This window comes from Scylla paramamosain, chromosome 9, assembly GCF_035594125.1.
Source record: "Scylla paramamosain isolate STU-SP2022 chromosome 9, ASM3559412v1, whole genome shotgun sequence".
Classification (NCBI taxonomy): Eukaryota; Metazoa; Arthropoda; class Malacostraca; order Decapoda; family Portunidae; genus Scylla; species Scylla paramamosain.
Genome location: NC_087159.1, coordinates 366,886 through 385,000, shown reverse-complemented (window position 1 = coordinate 385,000; position 18,115 = coordinate 366,886). Strand labels below are relative to the sequence as shown.

General features: G+C 43.9%; 1 protein-coding gene across 3 annotated transcripts in view; it reads right to left on the bottom strand.

Moving 5' to 3' along the window:
- Positions 1 to 18,115, bottom strand: part of LOC135103332 (gamma-aminobutyric acid receptor subunit beta-like) — a 277,770-nt gene that overhangs the window by 41,478 nt on the left and 218,177 nt on the right. For 2 of the 3 annotated variants that reach the window (XM_064009356.1, XM_064009357.1), the window contains exons 1-2: positions 10,144 to 11,044; positions 2,271 to 2,374 (exon numbers count right to left, since the gene is read on the bottom strand). In XM_064009356.1, the coding sequence (XP_063865426.1) occupies positions 2,271 to 2,374; positions 10,144 to 10,220 (181 nt within the window). In that variant the 5' untranslated portion in view covers positions 10,221 to 11,044. Of the gene's footprint in view, positions 1 to 2,270; positions 2,375 to 10,143; positions 11,045 to 18,115 lie in introns of those variants that run through there. The other variant, XM_064009358.1, reaches the window with a different exon arrangement.

Genomic DNA, 18,115 nt, shown 5'->3' with positions numbered 1-18,115 from the left:
AGTACCTCGGGTGGGATGGCGGAAAGGTGTTTTAAAAGGCACGAAAGCAGAATACATCAGGACGCTGTGACACTGGAAACGTACCTCGAAATTATAGAAAATTTTCTGGAAACTAAATAAAGCACTGGAAGCTAAAGAAACAGCTTAAAAAAAAAGAAAAGCATGGGAATGATAAAGGAAATCTAGAAATTGAGTTTGCTTTATGCTTGTGGTGATCTACACTATCTAAAAGGATATAACAGCCGCAGAAGCAAGCATCCCCATTACATAAGGTAAAAACCAGAGCTAATTATGAAGTACAGTTATGTCCAAAAATGAAATAACGTACCACATTCAATTCGACTGTGTTTGAAGTCTTCCTTCTATCCTAAGTCCTCTGATATGTTAAGAATCTATTACGTGTCAGGTTTCGTAAGGAGACTGTAAGCAGATTATGGACTTAAGATCGAGAGGAGTCACAGAACAGTGGAGATAAGTGCAGATCATTCGAGTTTTGTCCATGAATGTCCCTTGCTGTTCATGTGAAGGTAGTGACAGTGCACAGCGGTTCTGCAACGCCTTGGTAACGCACAAATGACAGGTAAAGTGAGCAACATTAATAATTACACACAAATCCAGCCTGGTACGCGCATCAATTATTCCTCAAGGAAGGCGAGGACGCAGATGCAACTAACTGATTTATATCGTGAATCTCAGGTATTAGTTTGTGTGTCTGGAGGAGGAAACAAGTCAGGGTGGGGGAGTGAGGACGAGACGGGGCCACCAGTGAAGGCAGTGACCATGTGGGGCGTGTTACAAGGCAGAGCGTCAGTGTTCTTTGTTTAGGTGAATGCACGGGAACAGCACAACAGACACAAAAGAAAATGAGGTTCACTATGAAGAATGATGCGTCTGGTGAATAACAATTAAGCTCTACGGAACAATGAGTCAAGACGCTACACAAAGCTGGATGGCGCACAGTCTGCTGCTGACGAACAAAGAACATTACGAAATCAGGTCTCTCAGTCATTTAGGTATAAAATTTTAGTCAAAACAGGAACTCAATACGAATTTTCGCAAAGATAAGAGAAATAGCTGCGTAGGCAGCTATTAAATTGAAAAGAAGAATGGTTTTTCAGAAAATCCTTCGAAAAGCAGAGACGCAGAGTGACAGATCAGCGCCGCCAGGAGGCCGCCGCACGACTGTCGCAGATCACCCGGCTGGCCGCGGGGCTCAGGGAGAGGCTGCGAGGCCGCGGTGGCTAGCGAGGTTTAATATAGATGGACTGAGCAGTAGAGGCAGTCACTCCGCGCGGCTCTGTGGTGGCCAGTGAATCCCGCGCTGGCCTGGGGTCCGCCATGCTGCCCGGGGACAACACGCCGCCATACCATGCCACAGCCAACTTCACGACACTTCCTCACGTTTCCTTACCCGCATGTGCAACTCAAGCCTGTCTGTGGCGATGTTTTCCATGAGATGTCCAACACGGAGGACTAACATATATGATTAACTGACTACTTTTAAAAGCCTCACAGTGGAAGTGACGAGTTTTCAATGATGATATTTTCATGGGTCTAGTTAGAGTCTAACAAAAATGTACACATAACTGTCGTTTTACTTAACTGTACTCCACATATATTATGTTAACGAATTACCACTCGTCATATAGAACCAATAGTTATAATATTATACTTCTGACCAATTATTTCGAGAGAGAGAGAGAGAGAGAGAGAGAGAGAGAGAGAGAGAGAGAGAGAGAGAGAGAGAGAGAGAGAGAGAGAGAGAGAGAGAGAGAGAGAGAGAGAGAGAGAGGGGCATGTGAACCGGAGATAATTGAGCATTTAATTACACTTGCTTCTATATAATGGACAAATAGAGAAACTGACTGAGCATCTTTGAAGCCTTTGAAAACAGTCCTTATGAGAGAACAAAGCATTTCATAACTTACAATGCAAGAATAAGAGAAAAATTCAAAGGGAGAGCTCCACGCGTGACACACCGTACTGCCCATACGTGGCACTCGGGGCGCAGCAGTAAGTGTGAGTGACGCGGTGCAGCAAATAACTGTACAGGGCGTGATGAAAAGTGACGCGCGGAAAGCCAGACAGGTGAGGACCCAGGTGCGTGTCAGCTGTCTAGACACACACACACACACACACACACACACACACACACACACACACACACACACACACACACACACACATACCCGCCACTCTTTAGCCTCCCTTTCACACACTCACATTCCCACCCCCTCTATCCTCCCCTTCACACATACACGCACACTTACCGCCAAAGTTGGGCCTGAGCCTGATGTCGTAGCCGTGCAGCAGAGTCTCGATGGTCTGGGTCACGTTGTCCAGGTGTTCGCTTGTACGCCCGCCCGCGCAGCCCCTGGGGAAGAAGGAATGTTAGATATGGACAGGTAAGTGATAGATAGGTAGGTAGATAGATGGGTAGGGAGGTAGGTAAGTAGATATATGTATGTGTGTAGGTAGGTAAGTAGGAAGGTAGATGGATAGATACTCGTAGATAGAAAGATAAGAATACAAGGAAATAAGGGAAACTGTAAGAAGCCATCAGGTCTACACGTGGCAGACAGATAGATAAACCGATAAATAGATTGGTAGACAGATAAGATAGGTAGATAGATAAGTAAATAAATAGGTAGAAAGATAGACAAACAAACAAAATAAACAGCTGATAAAATAGAATACAGTAAGTGAAAGATTGTCTATGGTAAAAACTAGTAGTATCAGTAATTAAGAGTTGCACTGGCAGTTCATGACGCTGAAGTAGAAAGGGAGACCAAACAGTAACACGCAGAGCACAAAAGTAACGAAAACAAAGGATAACAATAATAATCTAGGAAAAAATATATTCACAAAGCTGCAACAACCAACTCGCAAAGAAAACACAAGAGATTCACGTCATCTGCATTTTATACGACACGAGGAAAGGAGAAAATAATGGTAAAAATCTGTTTTGTCACGCCGCAAAACAACAACAAAATAAGACGAAAATATTCCTTAAACTCGCACGCGGGGCACTTTGGTGGAGGCCAGGCAGGTGGAGGAGGTACAGGAGGAGGAGGAGGAGGAGGAGGAGGAGGAGGGGATGGTAGCAGGGTGGAGAGGGAAGAGGAGTAAGAAGGTTTGTGGGTGAAGGAGGAACTGGAGAAGAGGGGAGATGAAGGGAGTGGAGAGCGTGGAGGAAGGGGGAAGATGACTAGGTGAGGAGAGGTAGGAAGGGTGAGGAGGGTGGTGGGAGGGGAAGGTCTGGGTGTGGAGGAAGAGAAGGGAAGGGAGGGGAGGGGGGATGCAGTTCTTGGCTAGTAAACAGAATCTCTTGATGGTTAATGTCGAATGTTCATCACTGGAGAATTTTATCAATCGGAACCATCAACATCTGGTAAAAAGTTTGGTGGGAGTATTATTTTAAACACGAGGCACAAAAATCTTCATCTCTCTCTCTCTCTCTCTCTCTCTCTCTCTCTCTCTCTCTCTCTCTCTCTCTCTCTCTCTCTCTCTCTCTCTCTCTCTCTCTCTCTCTCTCTCTCTCTCTCTCTCTCTCTCTCTCTCTCTCACACACACACACAAAATATAAACAAACCCACCCACCACTTCCCTGTTATATTAAACAAGTGGTAAATGTCGCTAGCATCAATAAAATTCACTACCACCACCACCACTGCCATTATTGCGACTCCAGCCCGCCAGTGGCCTCCGAGCACCACCACGCAATGCTGACATGCGCTCCCTCCACCACCATCACCACCCACTAGTTCACCCCCACCGCCTACACTACCACCGATATACGACCACCACCACCACCACCACTTCTCTCCGCAACAGAGGCCAGACACGTACAGAAGCTTGATCGTTATAACACTGCAAGACTCACTCTTTTATTCACTCCTCGTCTCTTCTCGCTGGTTACGTGAGAGAAAGTGAAAGGTGGGTATAAGAAAGATCAATTAATGTGTTAGTTTGCAAATCAATAAGTTTGCCGATCATTACAACACTGCAAGACTCACTGCTTCACACACTCGGTCTCTCGCTACGTGCTGGTTATGATGCAAAGGGGAAAGTGAAACGTGTGCCTAGGAAAGATCAATTAATGTAACGCTTTGCAAATCAACTGGTAATGGACTCAAGTGTTAATAGTATTGGCCTGGTACTGGATGAGGAAAGCATTACGTGACTGGTGGCTAAGTGGGCTGGCTGATTTCTGATACTTTATGATACCAGACATGGCAAAAGAAACGTTAAATGCGGCGATGAAAAGAAGGTATGTTTAGTTCGTAATTCTCCAAGAGTTTAATGTCTCAATTCTGACCGTGGTACGAAAGTAGAAGTGATGGAGGTTAAAAAGAACATAACAAAAAGATAAAGAATACTAAAGAGAAAGTGAAAGGAATTATGTAAACAGAAGAAAGGATAATGACAGGTTAATACTAAATAAAAAAATAAATAAATGACAAAGGAATTAAACATAAGAAAGACAAAGAGGGTGACAGTTGAAATGAAAAACAAATGAGAGATGATTCAAATAAAACAAAAGAAAGGAGAATGGCAGGTAGGTACAAATTAAAAAAAAAAAAAATAAGGAAGTGAAAGCAGAATTAAACAAAAAAAAAAAAAAAAAAAGGAAAGAGAATGACAAGATAATACAGTAAAAAAGAAAAGAAAATAAAGCAAATCAAAGTAAAATAACAGGTGAATATAGTAAAAAAAATAATGACAAACAAATATGAAAACAAAGAAAAGGAGAATAGCAATTTCATACAATCAAAATAAATTAAACAAAACAAAGGAAAGAAAAATAACTCTCTCTCTCTCTCTCTCTCTCTCTCTCTCTCTCTCTCTCTCTCTCTCTCTCTCTCTCTCTCTCTCTCTCTCTCTCTCTCTCTCTCTCTCTCTCTCTCTCTCTCTCTCCCGGCCTTGAGGAATGCCAGGCGGGAACAAAGGCCCGTGTGTTGCCGCCGGCTTCATCAGAGAGAGGGCGCCGCGGTCTGCAAGTTGCTCAAGGCTCGGGAGACGCGGCTCACTTCCCTCTCTTTCGCGGTGGACTCTTGGCCGGGGAAAGTTCAACGGTATGTACTGGTAAAGTTTTGTGTGTCCCGCTGTCATGTAGCTCTTTCATGCTCCCGATGCTAAAAATAGATCCTAAAAGAAGTCGATAAATAACTGAAGTGGTTGCCTTGAGAGAGAGAGAGAGAGAGAGAGAGAGAGAGAGAGAGAGAGAGAGAGAGAGAGAGAGAGAGAGAGAGAGAGAGAGAGAGAGAGAGAGAGAGAGAGAGAGAGTCCGGAATCCACCTTTTTGGTATCTATATTGGATTAAAACCTCTCTTACAGACGATCTGATTCTTTTTATAAAGGTATCGTGTAAGGAGTATTTAAGAAAAAAAAAAACTAAAGAAAGGAAAAAAAGAAATGTCTCGGATAGCAAAAACAAAATGTAACACTGCCAAATATTACCAAACAAAAAACAGACAACTCATTCTCAACTTTATCCTCACTTTAAGAACATGTAGGAGTTACGGTCTCCTTAAACAAAGTCAAGTAAGGATGGGGATGATAGGTGGAAATAGGCAGGTATATTTCATACAGGGACTGCCACGTGTAGGCTTGATGGCTTCTTGCAGTTTTCCGTCTTTCTTATATTCTTATGTAAGTCGTAGGAAGGAGGAAGTACAGATGTTGGCAGAGAGCTCTAGAGTCAGCCAGTACCAGCAACATCAACACTCACTGGAAACCCGACTAATTTATGACCTCAGGAAATAGTTCTTATGAGTGTAATGTGTGAAGATACGGTCCAAAATCACGCATTGCATACTTCTCAACTTGACTGTCACCGGCTCTCAAGTTCCCCCCTCGAGTACTGCAAGAGTCACGCATTGCCCTGACTGAGAACTACGTGCTGAGGTAAACATGGCAAGGGAAAGAATGTAAACTTGAAAGTAAACATCAAAGAGAGAGAGGGAGGGAGGGAGGGGGCTGTTCGAGTTTTTTTTTAAGTTTTTATTTATTTATTTATTTATTTATCTTTCTTTTTTCTTTTTTCTTTCTTTTTTCTTTCTTTTTTCTTTTTCTTTCTTTTTTTCGTTCTTTTTCATTCATTCATTCTTTTCCACGAGGGCGTGTAAGTATTTCTGAGTTAAAGACAGTGACGCCTCCTGAGTCTTTTGAAACACAAGGAATTCTTGAGAACGACGAACATTTTCATCAGTGTGTGTGTGTGTGTGTGTGTGTGTGTGTGTGTGTGTGTGTGTGTGTGTGTGTGTGTGTGTGTGTGTGTGTTTCATCTGTCTAGCCACCAGCGCCTGTCACGTGTACGCCTGATGACCTCCCTTATTTTCTTATGTTCTCCTCTCTACTTTTATCCTGCCCTCTCCTGTTCCGCACCATCTTCCTTTCTTCCTCCGCTCATTACGTGAAGGAGCAGCAACGATCAAACTAGAGTCAGATTTCAATTTACGCTTTGATTAGAACCTTGAAGCACTGCCGGGTAACACGAAGGGCTAAGAGGTAAGAACGGAGACTCAACACTTCTTCTCTCACTGGCAACAGATTAAGAGTCTTGGTAGCTAACACACATATAGAGATAGCATCAGAAAATAGCATCATGGGATCTCCTGACGATAAAGGCAAGAGTGTAAAGAGAAAAAAACTGAGGTGAGGCAAAGTTGCAGAGAACGAGGAAATGTTTAATGGAGTACAGGAAGCAATAACAGGTGAAGGAATGGATAGAAGGATTATAAGACAGTAGTAGAATCTTGGGATGTGAAAACAGAGGAACGTTGGAATGTTGGAGACAAATGAACAGAAAACAATAAATTGGAAGGAGGAGAGAGGAGGAGGAGGAGGAGGAGGAGGAGGAGGAGGAGGAGGAGGAGGAGGAGGAGGAGGAGGAGGAGAAAGAGGACCATTATGATAATTATTACAGGGAAGTAGAACAAGTAGTAGTAGTAGTAGTAGTAGTAGTAGTAGTAGTAGTAGTAGTAGTAGTAGTAGCAGTAGTAGTAGTAACAAAGTCAAAAGAGAGGAAGGAAAAGACCAGAAAAAAATAAACAAACAAGGAGACAAGAGAGTGAAAAAGAGGGATGATGAAGAAACAGAGAAGAGAAGATTGAGAACAAAGGAAAAGAAGAAGGAATAAGATAAAAAAAACAACAACGCATGGATAAGATAGAAATAAAGGTAAACAGAAATAAAAGCACAGAGGGAAGTAAAAGAAGAGAAGAGAAAGAAAAAAAGTATATGAGAAAGAAAAAAAGAGGAAGAAGAAACGAGAGTGAGAGAGAGAGGGAGAGAAAAAAGAGGAAGACGGATGGAGAGAAAGCAAAAGCAAGGGTACACGAGAACCTCTTGATCCACTAGTAACAATTCCTCTTCCTCTTCCATTAGCTTCCCTCCACTCTCACTCTCCCTCTCCCTCTCTCTTCCCAGATCATCTTCCTCTTTCTTCATTAAGAGATTTTTTTCAGAGAATCTTTTTTTAGAGGGAGCTTTTCTTCCCTCTTACCTCCCCTCCAGCAACGAGAGAGAGAGAGAGAGAGAGAGAGAGAGAGAGAGAGAGAGAGAGAGAGAGAGAGAGAGAGAGAGAGAGAGAGAGAGAGAGAGAGAGAGAGAGAGAGAGAGAGAGAGAGAGAGAGAGAGAGAGAGAGAGAGAGAGAGAGAGAGAGAGAGAGAGAGAGAGAGAGAGAGAGAGAGAGAGAGAAAAATTTGTGGTATCCTCTCAATGAATTAACTTTTGCTACAATATTTACAAAGACGACAAAGTTTACAGTACAAACATTGGATTGAGAGTGATGACAGCCCAATTAATGATGAAGAATGATGACGATGGCTAGATACACTTTCTCTGCCTTATCATTGCCCTACCTTTGTTTCCTTGTTGCAACAGTTTGTCTGTCGCTCACGTAATCGTCACACACACTCTATTAAAAAGTCTATCTATATTCAAGCAGTAATCTATGAATAACTGAACACACATGCATATTATACACTTCATTATCTATACAGGATCTATACACATTGTACATCTACACTATAAATACACATATACGCTCTAATCTCTCTCTCTCTCTCTCTACACACACACACACAAACACACTCACCTATACCCTATACACATATTCCCTTGTTTCACTTTTCCGGTCCTACAACCACGCTCTCACCCCTTTCCCTACTCACCCCCTCGCCCCCCATCCCTTCAAAGGCGCGCCGCCCCCCCTGCCCCCCTAATCACTGTTCGACGAGCGGCGCGGGGTATTTGCAGCGGACGGGGCGCGACTCTCCCTGCTGGGGTAAAAATACTCTATTTGTTGATAGTGACAGCGGCCTGGTGCCAGCTGGGAGGCGGTGGGGGTGGGGAGGAAGATGAGGAGTAGGAGGAGGAGGAGGAGTAAAGGGGAGGAAGAGTAGGGCAGAGTGGAGACGTGTGGATGAGGGAAAAGAAGGGTGGGTGGAGGAGGAGAAGGAGGAAGAGGAGGAGAAGGGGCGAAAAGGATGAAGAGTAGGTAGAGCAGAAAAGTGTGAATGAGAGGGAAAAGAAGGCAGGGATGCAAGGAATAATAAAGAAAGAAAGAGATACAGAGAGAGAAAGAAAAGGGAGGAGAATGAAAAGGTTACTGACTGCCCTCCTATCCACACAAACACACACACACACACACACACACACACACACACACACACACACACACACACACACACTTGAAGGCTCGTCCCCAAAATATCTAGGGACGCAACACAACGAAGGGCAAAGTGAGCGAGACAACCTGATGAATGTTATGATTTTCTTGTTCCAAAACCGAGTCGGAAAAAGTGCTTTGTGGTGCAGCCTGTGAGAGAGAGAGAGAGAGAGAGAGAGAGAGAGAGAGAGAGAGAGAGAGAGAGAGAGAGAGAGAGAGAGAGAGAGAGAGAGAGAGAGAGAGAGAGAGAGAGAGAGAGAGAGAGAGAGAGAGAGAGAGAGAGAGAGAGAGAGAGAGAGAGAGAGAGAGAGAGAGAGAGAGAGAGAGAGAGAGAGAGAGAGAGAGAGAGAGAGAGAGAGAGAGAGAGAGAGAGAGAGAGAGAGAGAGTTGTGGTTCTGGTACGGTAGTGTGATGCAACCGTTCACTTTCCGATGTGGCAAAAATCTTTATCTACCTCATGAAGTGGCTGTGGTTGTGCTGTGGTGCGGTACAGTGTGGTGAATGTGGCTGAGAGTGCGGTACAATGAGTGTTGTGGGCGTGGTCCTTTGTGTTGTGGTAGATGTGATGTGCTTTGATGTGGTGAGAGCATCATGAGGTGTGGTGGTGAAATGCTGCGGCAAATGTGGTGCGTCTCGGGTGCCATGTGGCGAGGCATGAGGCGGTGGCATGTTTGTAGGGCGTCATGTGGCGTGAGGTGGCGTGGCGCGGCTGTTGGCAGTGTGGCGTCGTGGTGTGGTGTAATGTGGTGTGCTTGGATACTGTGGTGTGGCGTGTGGTGGTGTGTGGTATAATGTGGTATGATGTGGCTGTCTTTGTCTTCTATTCCCTTGGTCTAGAATGATGTGGTGTGTGATGTGGTGTGTGATGTGGTGTGAGATGAGGGTGATGTGGTGGTGTGGTACGAAGTCATGTCAAGGAGGTAAACACGTGATGTGGAAGTGATGTGGCTTTGTGATGTGGTGAGAATAATGTGACCTTGATAAGGAAGCATGATGTAGTATATGGTGTGTGTGGGGGGCAGGAAGGTGTGGTGTGGCTGGGTGCAGGTGTGGTCTAGCTGAGCGTGGTGTGGTGTGACCGGGTGCAGGTGTGGCGTGGTTGCGTGAAGGTGTGGTGTGGCAGAGTGAGGGAGGTGTGGCTGGGTGAGGCAGGTATGGTGTGGCAGGGTGTTGGAGGTGTGGCGTACCCTGCCGTCGCAACACGAGTTCCCACGCCATTGACAACACACTGTGCCCCTCCCCCAGCACGGTGACACGTTGGTGGACGCGGTTGGTTACTTCCCGTGTGTGCCAGCTGGTGGAGGCTGGGAGGGGGCGCTGGCCACTGCCCCCCAGCTGCCGCCAGAATATCCCCAAATAGCTTCTCCATTGTGCCCATTTGTCGTTCCCTTGCCTCAGTGTGGCCCCACATGGGCCTCGCCACAGCCCAGCACCGCCCTGGCACCACCACGGCCAGAGCCACACTCACCTGGGGGCCCACAGAGCGAGGGCGGCTGCCGTGCTCCACAGCCACACACATACCCGTCGCGCCGCACACCACCTCATGGCTGGCTGGCGACACAGTCCATAGCTGGCAGCTGAGGCTCCACCCGTGAGGTCGTGGCCTTACATATCCCCGACGGGTCACCCTCGGGTCGCCACCACCACGTCCTCTGCTTCGAGCACGAGCAAAGTATTCCGACAACACGGACGCGGCACGCACCTCCTCCCGCCGAGAGCTCCCGACTCGTTGTGAGCCTTGCGCAGATATTGACTTTTCCTGAGAAGGACCGCGGTGCCAGTGCCGCCCCGCGACCACCGGAAGAACTAACGGCACCGAGTTCGGGCGGCGGCCAACAGATGGTGCCACTCGCAGGAGGCAGCCTCCGTCGCCGCCTTCAGGGAGATCTCACCACTGCATCGGAGGGGGTGCCAACACTCCCACACGTGACGCGCCGCCACGCCACACACGCCCAACTCTGACGTAAATTATGGCGGGCGTCTAAAAGTACGTCAAACGTAAAAGTTTACGACAACGAACTAAAGTGGAAGAAAGAAGACAGTGTCTATTAAATTTATACGTAAGAACTGTAAAGGTGCTAGAGAAACCCGCAGAGTTTAAGCAGGCAAGCACGAGCACGCGAACACTGTTATGTTCCGTGTAGCGATGAGAAGGGTGGCGGGGCTGTTCACATCATCCCAGTCTTTGTCTGCACTGTGTCTCCAGAGTGACATTAGGCCTCCTGTTTACCCTTTGGTGCATTTCACGAGTGGGTGATTCCCTGATTAAATGAAACCTGATGGGAATTTCGTGTGATGGCGGGTACTGAACGTGAATCTAGCCATTAGCAAACACAGCTGTAGAGGTGCAGAGGTGCAATGAATGAACCCTTTGGCATATCAGTCCATTATGTCTTTTCAACGGTGCAGAGTGATGCTGCTCTGATACAACCACAAGTCTGTCACCGTTCTCACGATTAAACACAAGTATAGTCTGAGGGGAAATTGCACTAAATACTAAGCCACTCTTCTGAACGGAAATATACTTGAGAGAGAGAGAGAGAGAGAGAGAGAGAGAGAGAGAGAGAGAGAGAGAGAGAGAGAGAGAGAGAGAGAGAGAGAGAGAGAGAGAGAGAGAGAGAGAGAGAGAGAGAGAGAGAGAGAGAGAGAGAGAGAGAGAGAGATCCGAAACATGCACTCTGAAGAAAAAAAAAAAAAAAACTCATTTATATTAATAAGGTATTCAACGACAAAAATCACCTTCATTATGGGTAATTTCAATTAAATGCAGGTTATGCCGCTTTCCGCTCCCCGATGAGTTTTGCAATAGTCAGGGAGGATTGCTCTTTATGTATGGCCCACTGCTCAAAATTAATCGACATTGCTAATAACTTGTTGAAAAAAAAGGCAATTAAGTGTTTTTAGGTTGGCGAGGCAGAGCACTTGTGAAAATGTTGATCTACTTATGTATTTACGTATAGAAAAATAGTGCTTATCTATTTATGTACAAATTAATATAACTACTCGCATTTTCTATATATCTACTTAATTAATCGTGTATCTATCAATCTATACGTGTGCCTGTCTATCTGTCTCTCCATACAAACCATACTTATATAACTACCCACTTATCTCATTTTCTTCCCACCTACCTCTATACTTCTTGATTTTCAGGGACCTTTCATGCCTTTACGAACAAGCAAATTGGTCTTTACTCTTTCTTCGAGGAGTAAGGAATACACACACACACACACACACACACACACACACACACACACACACACACACACACACACACACACACACACACACACCATGTAAAGTCAGTATTATCACCACTACACAAAGAACTAATTCATAAGTGCACTAACTGGGACTGCCACGTGTAGGCTTGATGGCTTCTTGCTTAAGAATATGTATGTATAAAAATATATAAATAAAAAATAAAGGAAGTTGCAAGAAATCGTCAGGGCTACACGTGGCACTCCCTGCTTGAAATGTACCCACCTATTTCCACTATCATCCTCATCCATAAATTTCCCTAATCTTCTTTCATAGCTTCATAATGACTCGGCACTAACAACCTGATTACTGAATCTATTCCATTTATCTATCACTCTATTTGAGAACCAATGCTTTCCTATCAACAGCAGCCCTTACGTTCCTGTGCACAGGCAGCAAAGAGGCAGAGAGTGTACGGTTCAATTTCAGCGTGCCTTGCCTGCCTTGCCCTGGTGGTCTGTCTGGCTTCACGAACTCACGACTTCTCATCCATCTCACGGAACATTTCTTATCGCCCATCGACTCGTGGGGTTAAAGCGACCGCCACGTCACCCACAGCCCAGTAGAGCGTTCACTGTGCTTTGTGTCTGGTGCGGCAGCGTGTTGGTGGCACGGGCATCACCATCACTGAGGTGGCACGAAAAACGCCTCATCAGTCAGTGCCACGAACTTCCGGCACTTTAGAGCGAGAACAGAAGATTACAAGGTGGGTAAAAAAAAACAAAAAATAATAATAATAAACAGTTGACCGTTCTAGTGGAATGGAAAGAAAACGGGAAAGAAAGGAAGCAAAAGAAAGAAATATGAATGGAAAAGGAAGAAAAACAGGTGTTCACTTTAAAGATAAGAGATAACAGAAGGAAAAGAAAAGACAAGAAAAATAAGTTGATCGCTTCAAGGATACGAGCATGAAACCGGAGCTAAAAAAAAAAAAAAAGAAGAAAAAAAAAGGAAACTTAAAACAAATACGGAAAGGTAACAAAAAGCAAGAGGGATGAAATAAAAGGAAAAAAAAGAGGGAAAGAAAATAAGAGCTATCCACTGGGAGAAGAAACATGGAACAAAAAAAAAAAAAAAAAAAAAAAAAAAAAAAAGGAAAAAAACAAAAACAAAGATGAGAAAAAACGAAAAAAAAAGAAACAGAAAAGCAAGAAAACAGAAAACAGCTCTTCACTCTAAAAAGGGATTAAATAAGAAAAAAAGAAAGAAGAAAAAAAAATAAAAAGGAGAGGAAATCAAAGCTGTCCAGAGGGAGGGGACGAAACAAGAACAGATGAGGAATGGCCATGACCGCCGCGATGCCAGCTGACGAGGATTGATGTCAAGGGGATAATAATTGAGTTCTGATTGATGATTGATGCGCCCTGCCTTGATATCCTACAGCCACCGCCAAAAACTCACACCGGACTGCCAGACTCACCATCATCTTAAGGAATATAGTGAGGGGAGGACGAGGAAGGAGTGGTTTTGACGTTTCATCACTATCACCACCACCAATTGAAGGTTAATTATAAGGAAGTGAATGTCGACGCTTCATCACTATCATCACTGGTATCTCAAGGTTTAGAGTGAAGGTTTAGGTAGTGAGGAAGTGATTCTGTGAAGCTTTATTATTATCATCACCATCAGCTCAAGGTTTATTGTGAGGGGAGTATGAGTAAGTGATTGTGTCGAGACCTCATTACTACCATCGCCACGCTAACCTATTCTCATTACTACCATCGCCACGCTAACCTATTCTCATTACTACCATCGCCACGCTAACCTATTCTAAACTAACGTAACCTAACTTAAATATCTGACCTAACATAACATAACGTAACAAAAACTAACAATCTTACGTTACCTAACATAACTTTAACATAATTCAACCTAACCTAACATAAAACTGAACATATTTTTATTCTATTCTATTTATTTTATTATTTTCAACCCTTCTCTTCATGCATGTAAATATATTAAGAGTAAAAGAAAAACGAAAAAAAAAAAATACTAGGTCACAAATATATAACCTTTTCAAGCTATTAATTTTTTTACAGTGGCGGTGACAGGAAGAGTTGTTCCTTTATTTTGCCCGCCTCTCAGTGTGTCTCGGGGCGACCATGAGGAAACACGAGGATGCACTTGAATGAGTCACGCAACGAATATACACAAGCCAGCAAATCGCAAGCCCATCAAGACGCCAGGCAGGCAGGCAGGCAGGGAGGCGCGTCTCAGTCACTCCACCCACATCATCAGCCTCACCCACAACACCCAGCCCCTCCTCTTTGCTCGTCACTTGTCACTTGTTAGTCTCTTACTGACGCTCAACGAATAATGAACATCTTATTAGCACTATCACTACCACCAGCACTACTATAATCACTGTTGTTATCATCACCATCGCCACCACCACTACCATCACTATCATCACCACGACCAACCACCACTGCCACTACCATCATTGCTACCACCATCACCATCATCGCCACCACCACCACCACCACCACCAACACCACTTCTGTCACAATCTGACCAATGCCAACACACATCCTGGCTCACCACCACCACCACCAGCACCACCAATTCTGCCACAATCTGACCAATGCCAACAAACAATCTGGCTCACCACCACCATCAACCACCACCACTACCACCACCACCACCACCACCAAAGCGTAAGAGGGGGAAGTTACCGGCACTAAATCTTGTCTTCCTTCACTGAATTATGTTCCTCAAGCAAATATGGCCATTAATATAGGGAAGAACTTTAAGACCACGAAAGGTAGTAACACTAAAAATATATAAAAGTAATATACAAAACCACGATGAGAAACAAACACACACACACACACACACACACACACACACACACACACACACACACACACACACACACACACACACACACACACACAGTGAATACATAAAATAAACAGAAAAAAATAATACATGACTGAAGGCATACATACATAAAACGAGTAAAATAAAAATCAAAGTAAATAATGAAACTGACTAAATAATTTCCTTTGACAAAACGAAGAAAACATACAAATAAATTAAAACATTCAAGCAGTTGAAAAAAACATACATAAATAGAATAAAACAAAAATAAAAGTAAATAATAAATGTGATTCAATAATTTCCTGAGGCAGAACGAAGAAAATAAACGAACGAATAAACTAAACCATCTAAACTTAATGTAGACGCAAAAAAGATGAATAAAAAGGCAAGTTTACGTGACTGAAGAAAATGTGAGGCAGGTTTACGTAAGTCCACCTTAGCTACCTGATTCACGTGGCTAATTACCGCCTCACCTGGTGACCTTGAGAGAGAGAGAGAGAGAGAGAGAGAGAGAGAGAGAGAGAGAGAGAGAGAGAGAGAGAGAGAGAGAGAGAGAGAGAGAGAGAGAGAGAGAGAGAGAGAGAGAGAGAGAGAGAGAGAGAGAGAGAGAGAGAGAGAGAGAGAGAGAGAGAATCACGCATTCTCTCATTATCTATCCCCAAATTTATTCCGTCATCCATGCCACCATTTTTACAATTATGCACAATTATGTTATTTGTTAAATCTCCAGAAACGTTTGCATAGATCCAAGAGCAGCACTGAAGAAGAAGAAGAAGAAAAAGAAGAAGAAGAAGAAGAAGAAGAAGAGTTACAAAGACCCCCTTGAAAACACGAGAAGGAGGGACACAAGATGGATAGGAAGAATGCTGCAGTGTTTTCTCTTAGCTATGAGCAGCAGCGGGGAAGAAAGTGGCGGTGGCAGTGGTGGTGGTGGTAGCCAGAGGGGAGAGGTGAATAGTGAAAGACAAGCGAGAGAAAGGGGAGGTGAGGGTATGAACTTGAGGAAACGAAAAAATAAGATGGAGAAGACAATAATGGCAATACCTTCCAGTACTCCGTAAATAATGTTCATCCTCATTTCTCTTCCTTCCCTTCCCTTCCCTGTCTTCCCTCCACCCATCTTGACGAGACTTGTAGTAACACATACCTAATCACCAGGCAGGAGTGTTGGCATACATAAACACGCTCCACTACGGCATATGGCATCCCGGACCTTGCGTGTAACGACCGCAACTTTACCACAACATTAGTCGACTCTTCTCGCTCAGGCACAAGGGGCGGAGAGACAGACAGACCGACAGACAGAGAGGTACGAGTATTAGCGACGCAATGAGCAGTTTCAATGCAGCGAGGACTGGAGGGATCACAGGGTAAGAAAGAGGATTAGTGGAGAGACGAGAAGCACTTGACTCCAGCTGCCGTGGGGAGAACAGATGCACGCGGGGCCACCTGTGTGTGTGTGTGTGTGTGTGTGTGTGTGTGTGTGTGTGTGTGTGTGTGTGTGTGTGTGTGTGTGTGTGTGTGTGTGTGTGTGTGTGTGTGTGTGTGTGTGTGTGTGTGTGGGGAGGAGGACAAATGATGCGAGCATTGGATTCTGTTCAGGGTCACCACGAGAGGACGTTTGGAATATACAGTTAGAAATGATACGGTTTTCTAAGGTGCTGGAGACTGTCCATGTCGCTCAGGGAAAGGGAAATAGTTTTTTTTTATGGGTTAAAGAGGAGTCATTCCTGCAGGTACTTGTAAAAAGCTTGAAGCCACTCAAGTTCTTATGTGTAATTGGAAGTGACAAGTTCGTAAAGGGAGCATTTTTGTGGGTGATTGACAGTGGCAGAGCGTCATTCTTGTAAGTAGGAACGATAGACGAAGCCACTCAATTTTTGCTTCTTCTATGTAGGTTGTGAACGTTTGGAAGTGACAGTTTTGTAGCGGGAACAGTTTTGTGAGTCACTGAAAGATAGAGAGTCATTCCTATCCTTGCGCGTGGTAACGAGAGACTTGAAGCCACTCATTTCTCCACATTTTATGTACATTTGGAAAAGACATCTCTATTGAGCGAGTAGCAGGAAAACCACACGTAAGAAAGACAAATAATATAACCATAAACACTTACTTCTTTCGCTAATACGTTCAAATAAGTGCATATCCATATTTAAATACGAATACATCACTGTCATTTCGAATATCAAATTAAGACATTTCTGTTGAGCGAGTCGCAGGAAGGACGTACAGAGTGGAGTCATCAGCGTGAGTGACGGAGCAGCAACATGATGGATGGGGATCAGTGACCAGGGCCATGGGGGCGGGGGGCGGGGCGGGAGAGGGTAAGGTTTTGATGAAATACGACGGGAAATACGAGACACTGCACCAAGAGACTGGCTGGCCAAGGAGGAAGGGAAGGATGAGAGAGGGAAGCAAGTGAAGATTACTCAGAGGAGTGCTTGAGTTACCGCCATATAAAGGAAAAGAGAAATGTATATTCATGTCATATAAGAGGAGAAAAGTTTATGTACGTGTCAATAAAGAGAATGGAGGAGAAATTTACCTACATAACATACTAGTGAAGAGAAGTTTATATACGTGTCATACAACATAAAAAAAGACATTTATATACGAGCAAATGCCATATAGGACAAGAGAAACCTTTTTACAAGCCATGCAAGAGAACAAATGAAAAAAAAAATATATATATATATATATATATATATATATATATATATATATATATATATATATATATATATATATATATATATATATATATATATATAGATGCATGCCATATAAGAGAAGAAAGATTCATATACACATCACACAAGACAGCAGAAGAGAAACTGATACACATTAACTTACAACCCATGCGAGAAAACAGATGAGAAAAACAAATACACTCCACATGAGAAGATAATTTATCGTAAACATAACATACAAACGTATGTACGTACACACAAAAGAAAACAATGAAAAGAAATATATGGTCAGAAAAGACTTAGGTAACGAATAATAATGGAAAATAAGACCAAATTTAAAAGCAGACACCTACTCCCTTTCTTTTCTTTCTTTTCCTTTTTTTTAGAAGGTTAAGTAATCAAAAGCTCCTTAAGACGAGGTATTCCAGTCTCAGAGGGATAAAAAAAAAAAGTTCAGTATTCAGAGAGAAGAGCGCGGCGAGGCAGGCTGGCAGGGAAGCACCTCTGAAGGAAAGGAAAGCCATGCACACAATCTGGTCTCAAAGGTCGCGGGAGGAGAGGCGCTTCAGATCTAATGTCGCCGCGATGGATTCAGAACCCACAAAAGGACACGAATCGGAGCTTTGACATATTAAACTGAACGATCTCTGTTGCCCACTCACTGCC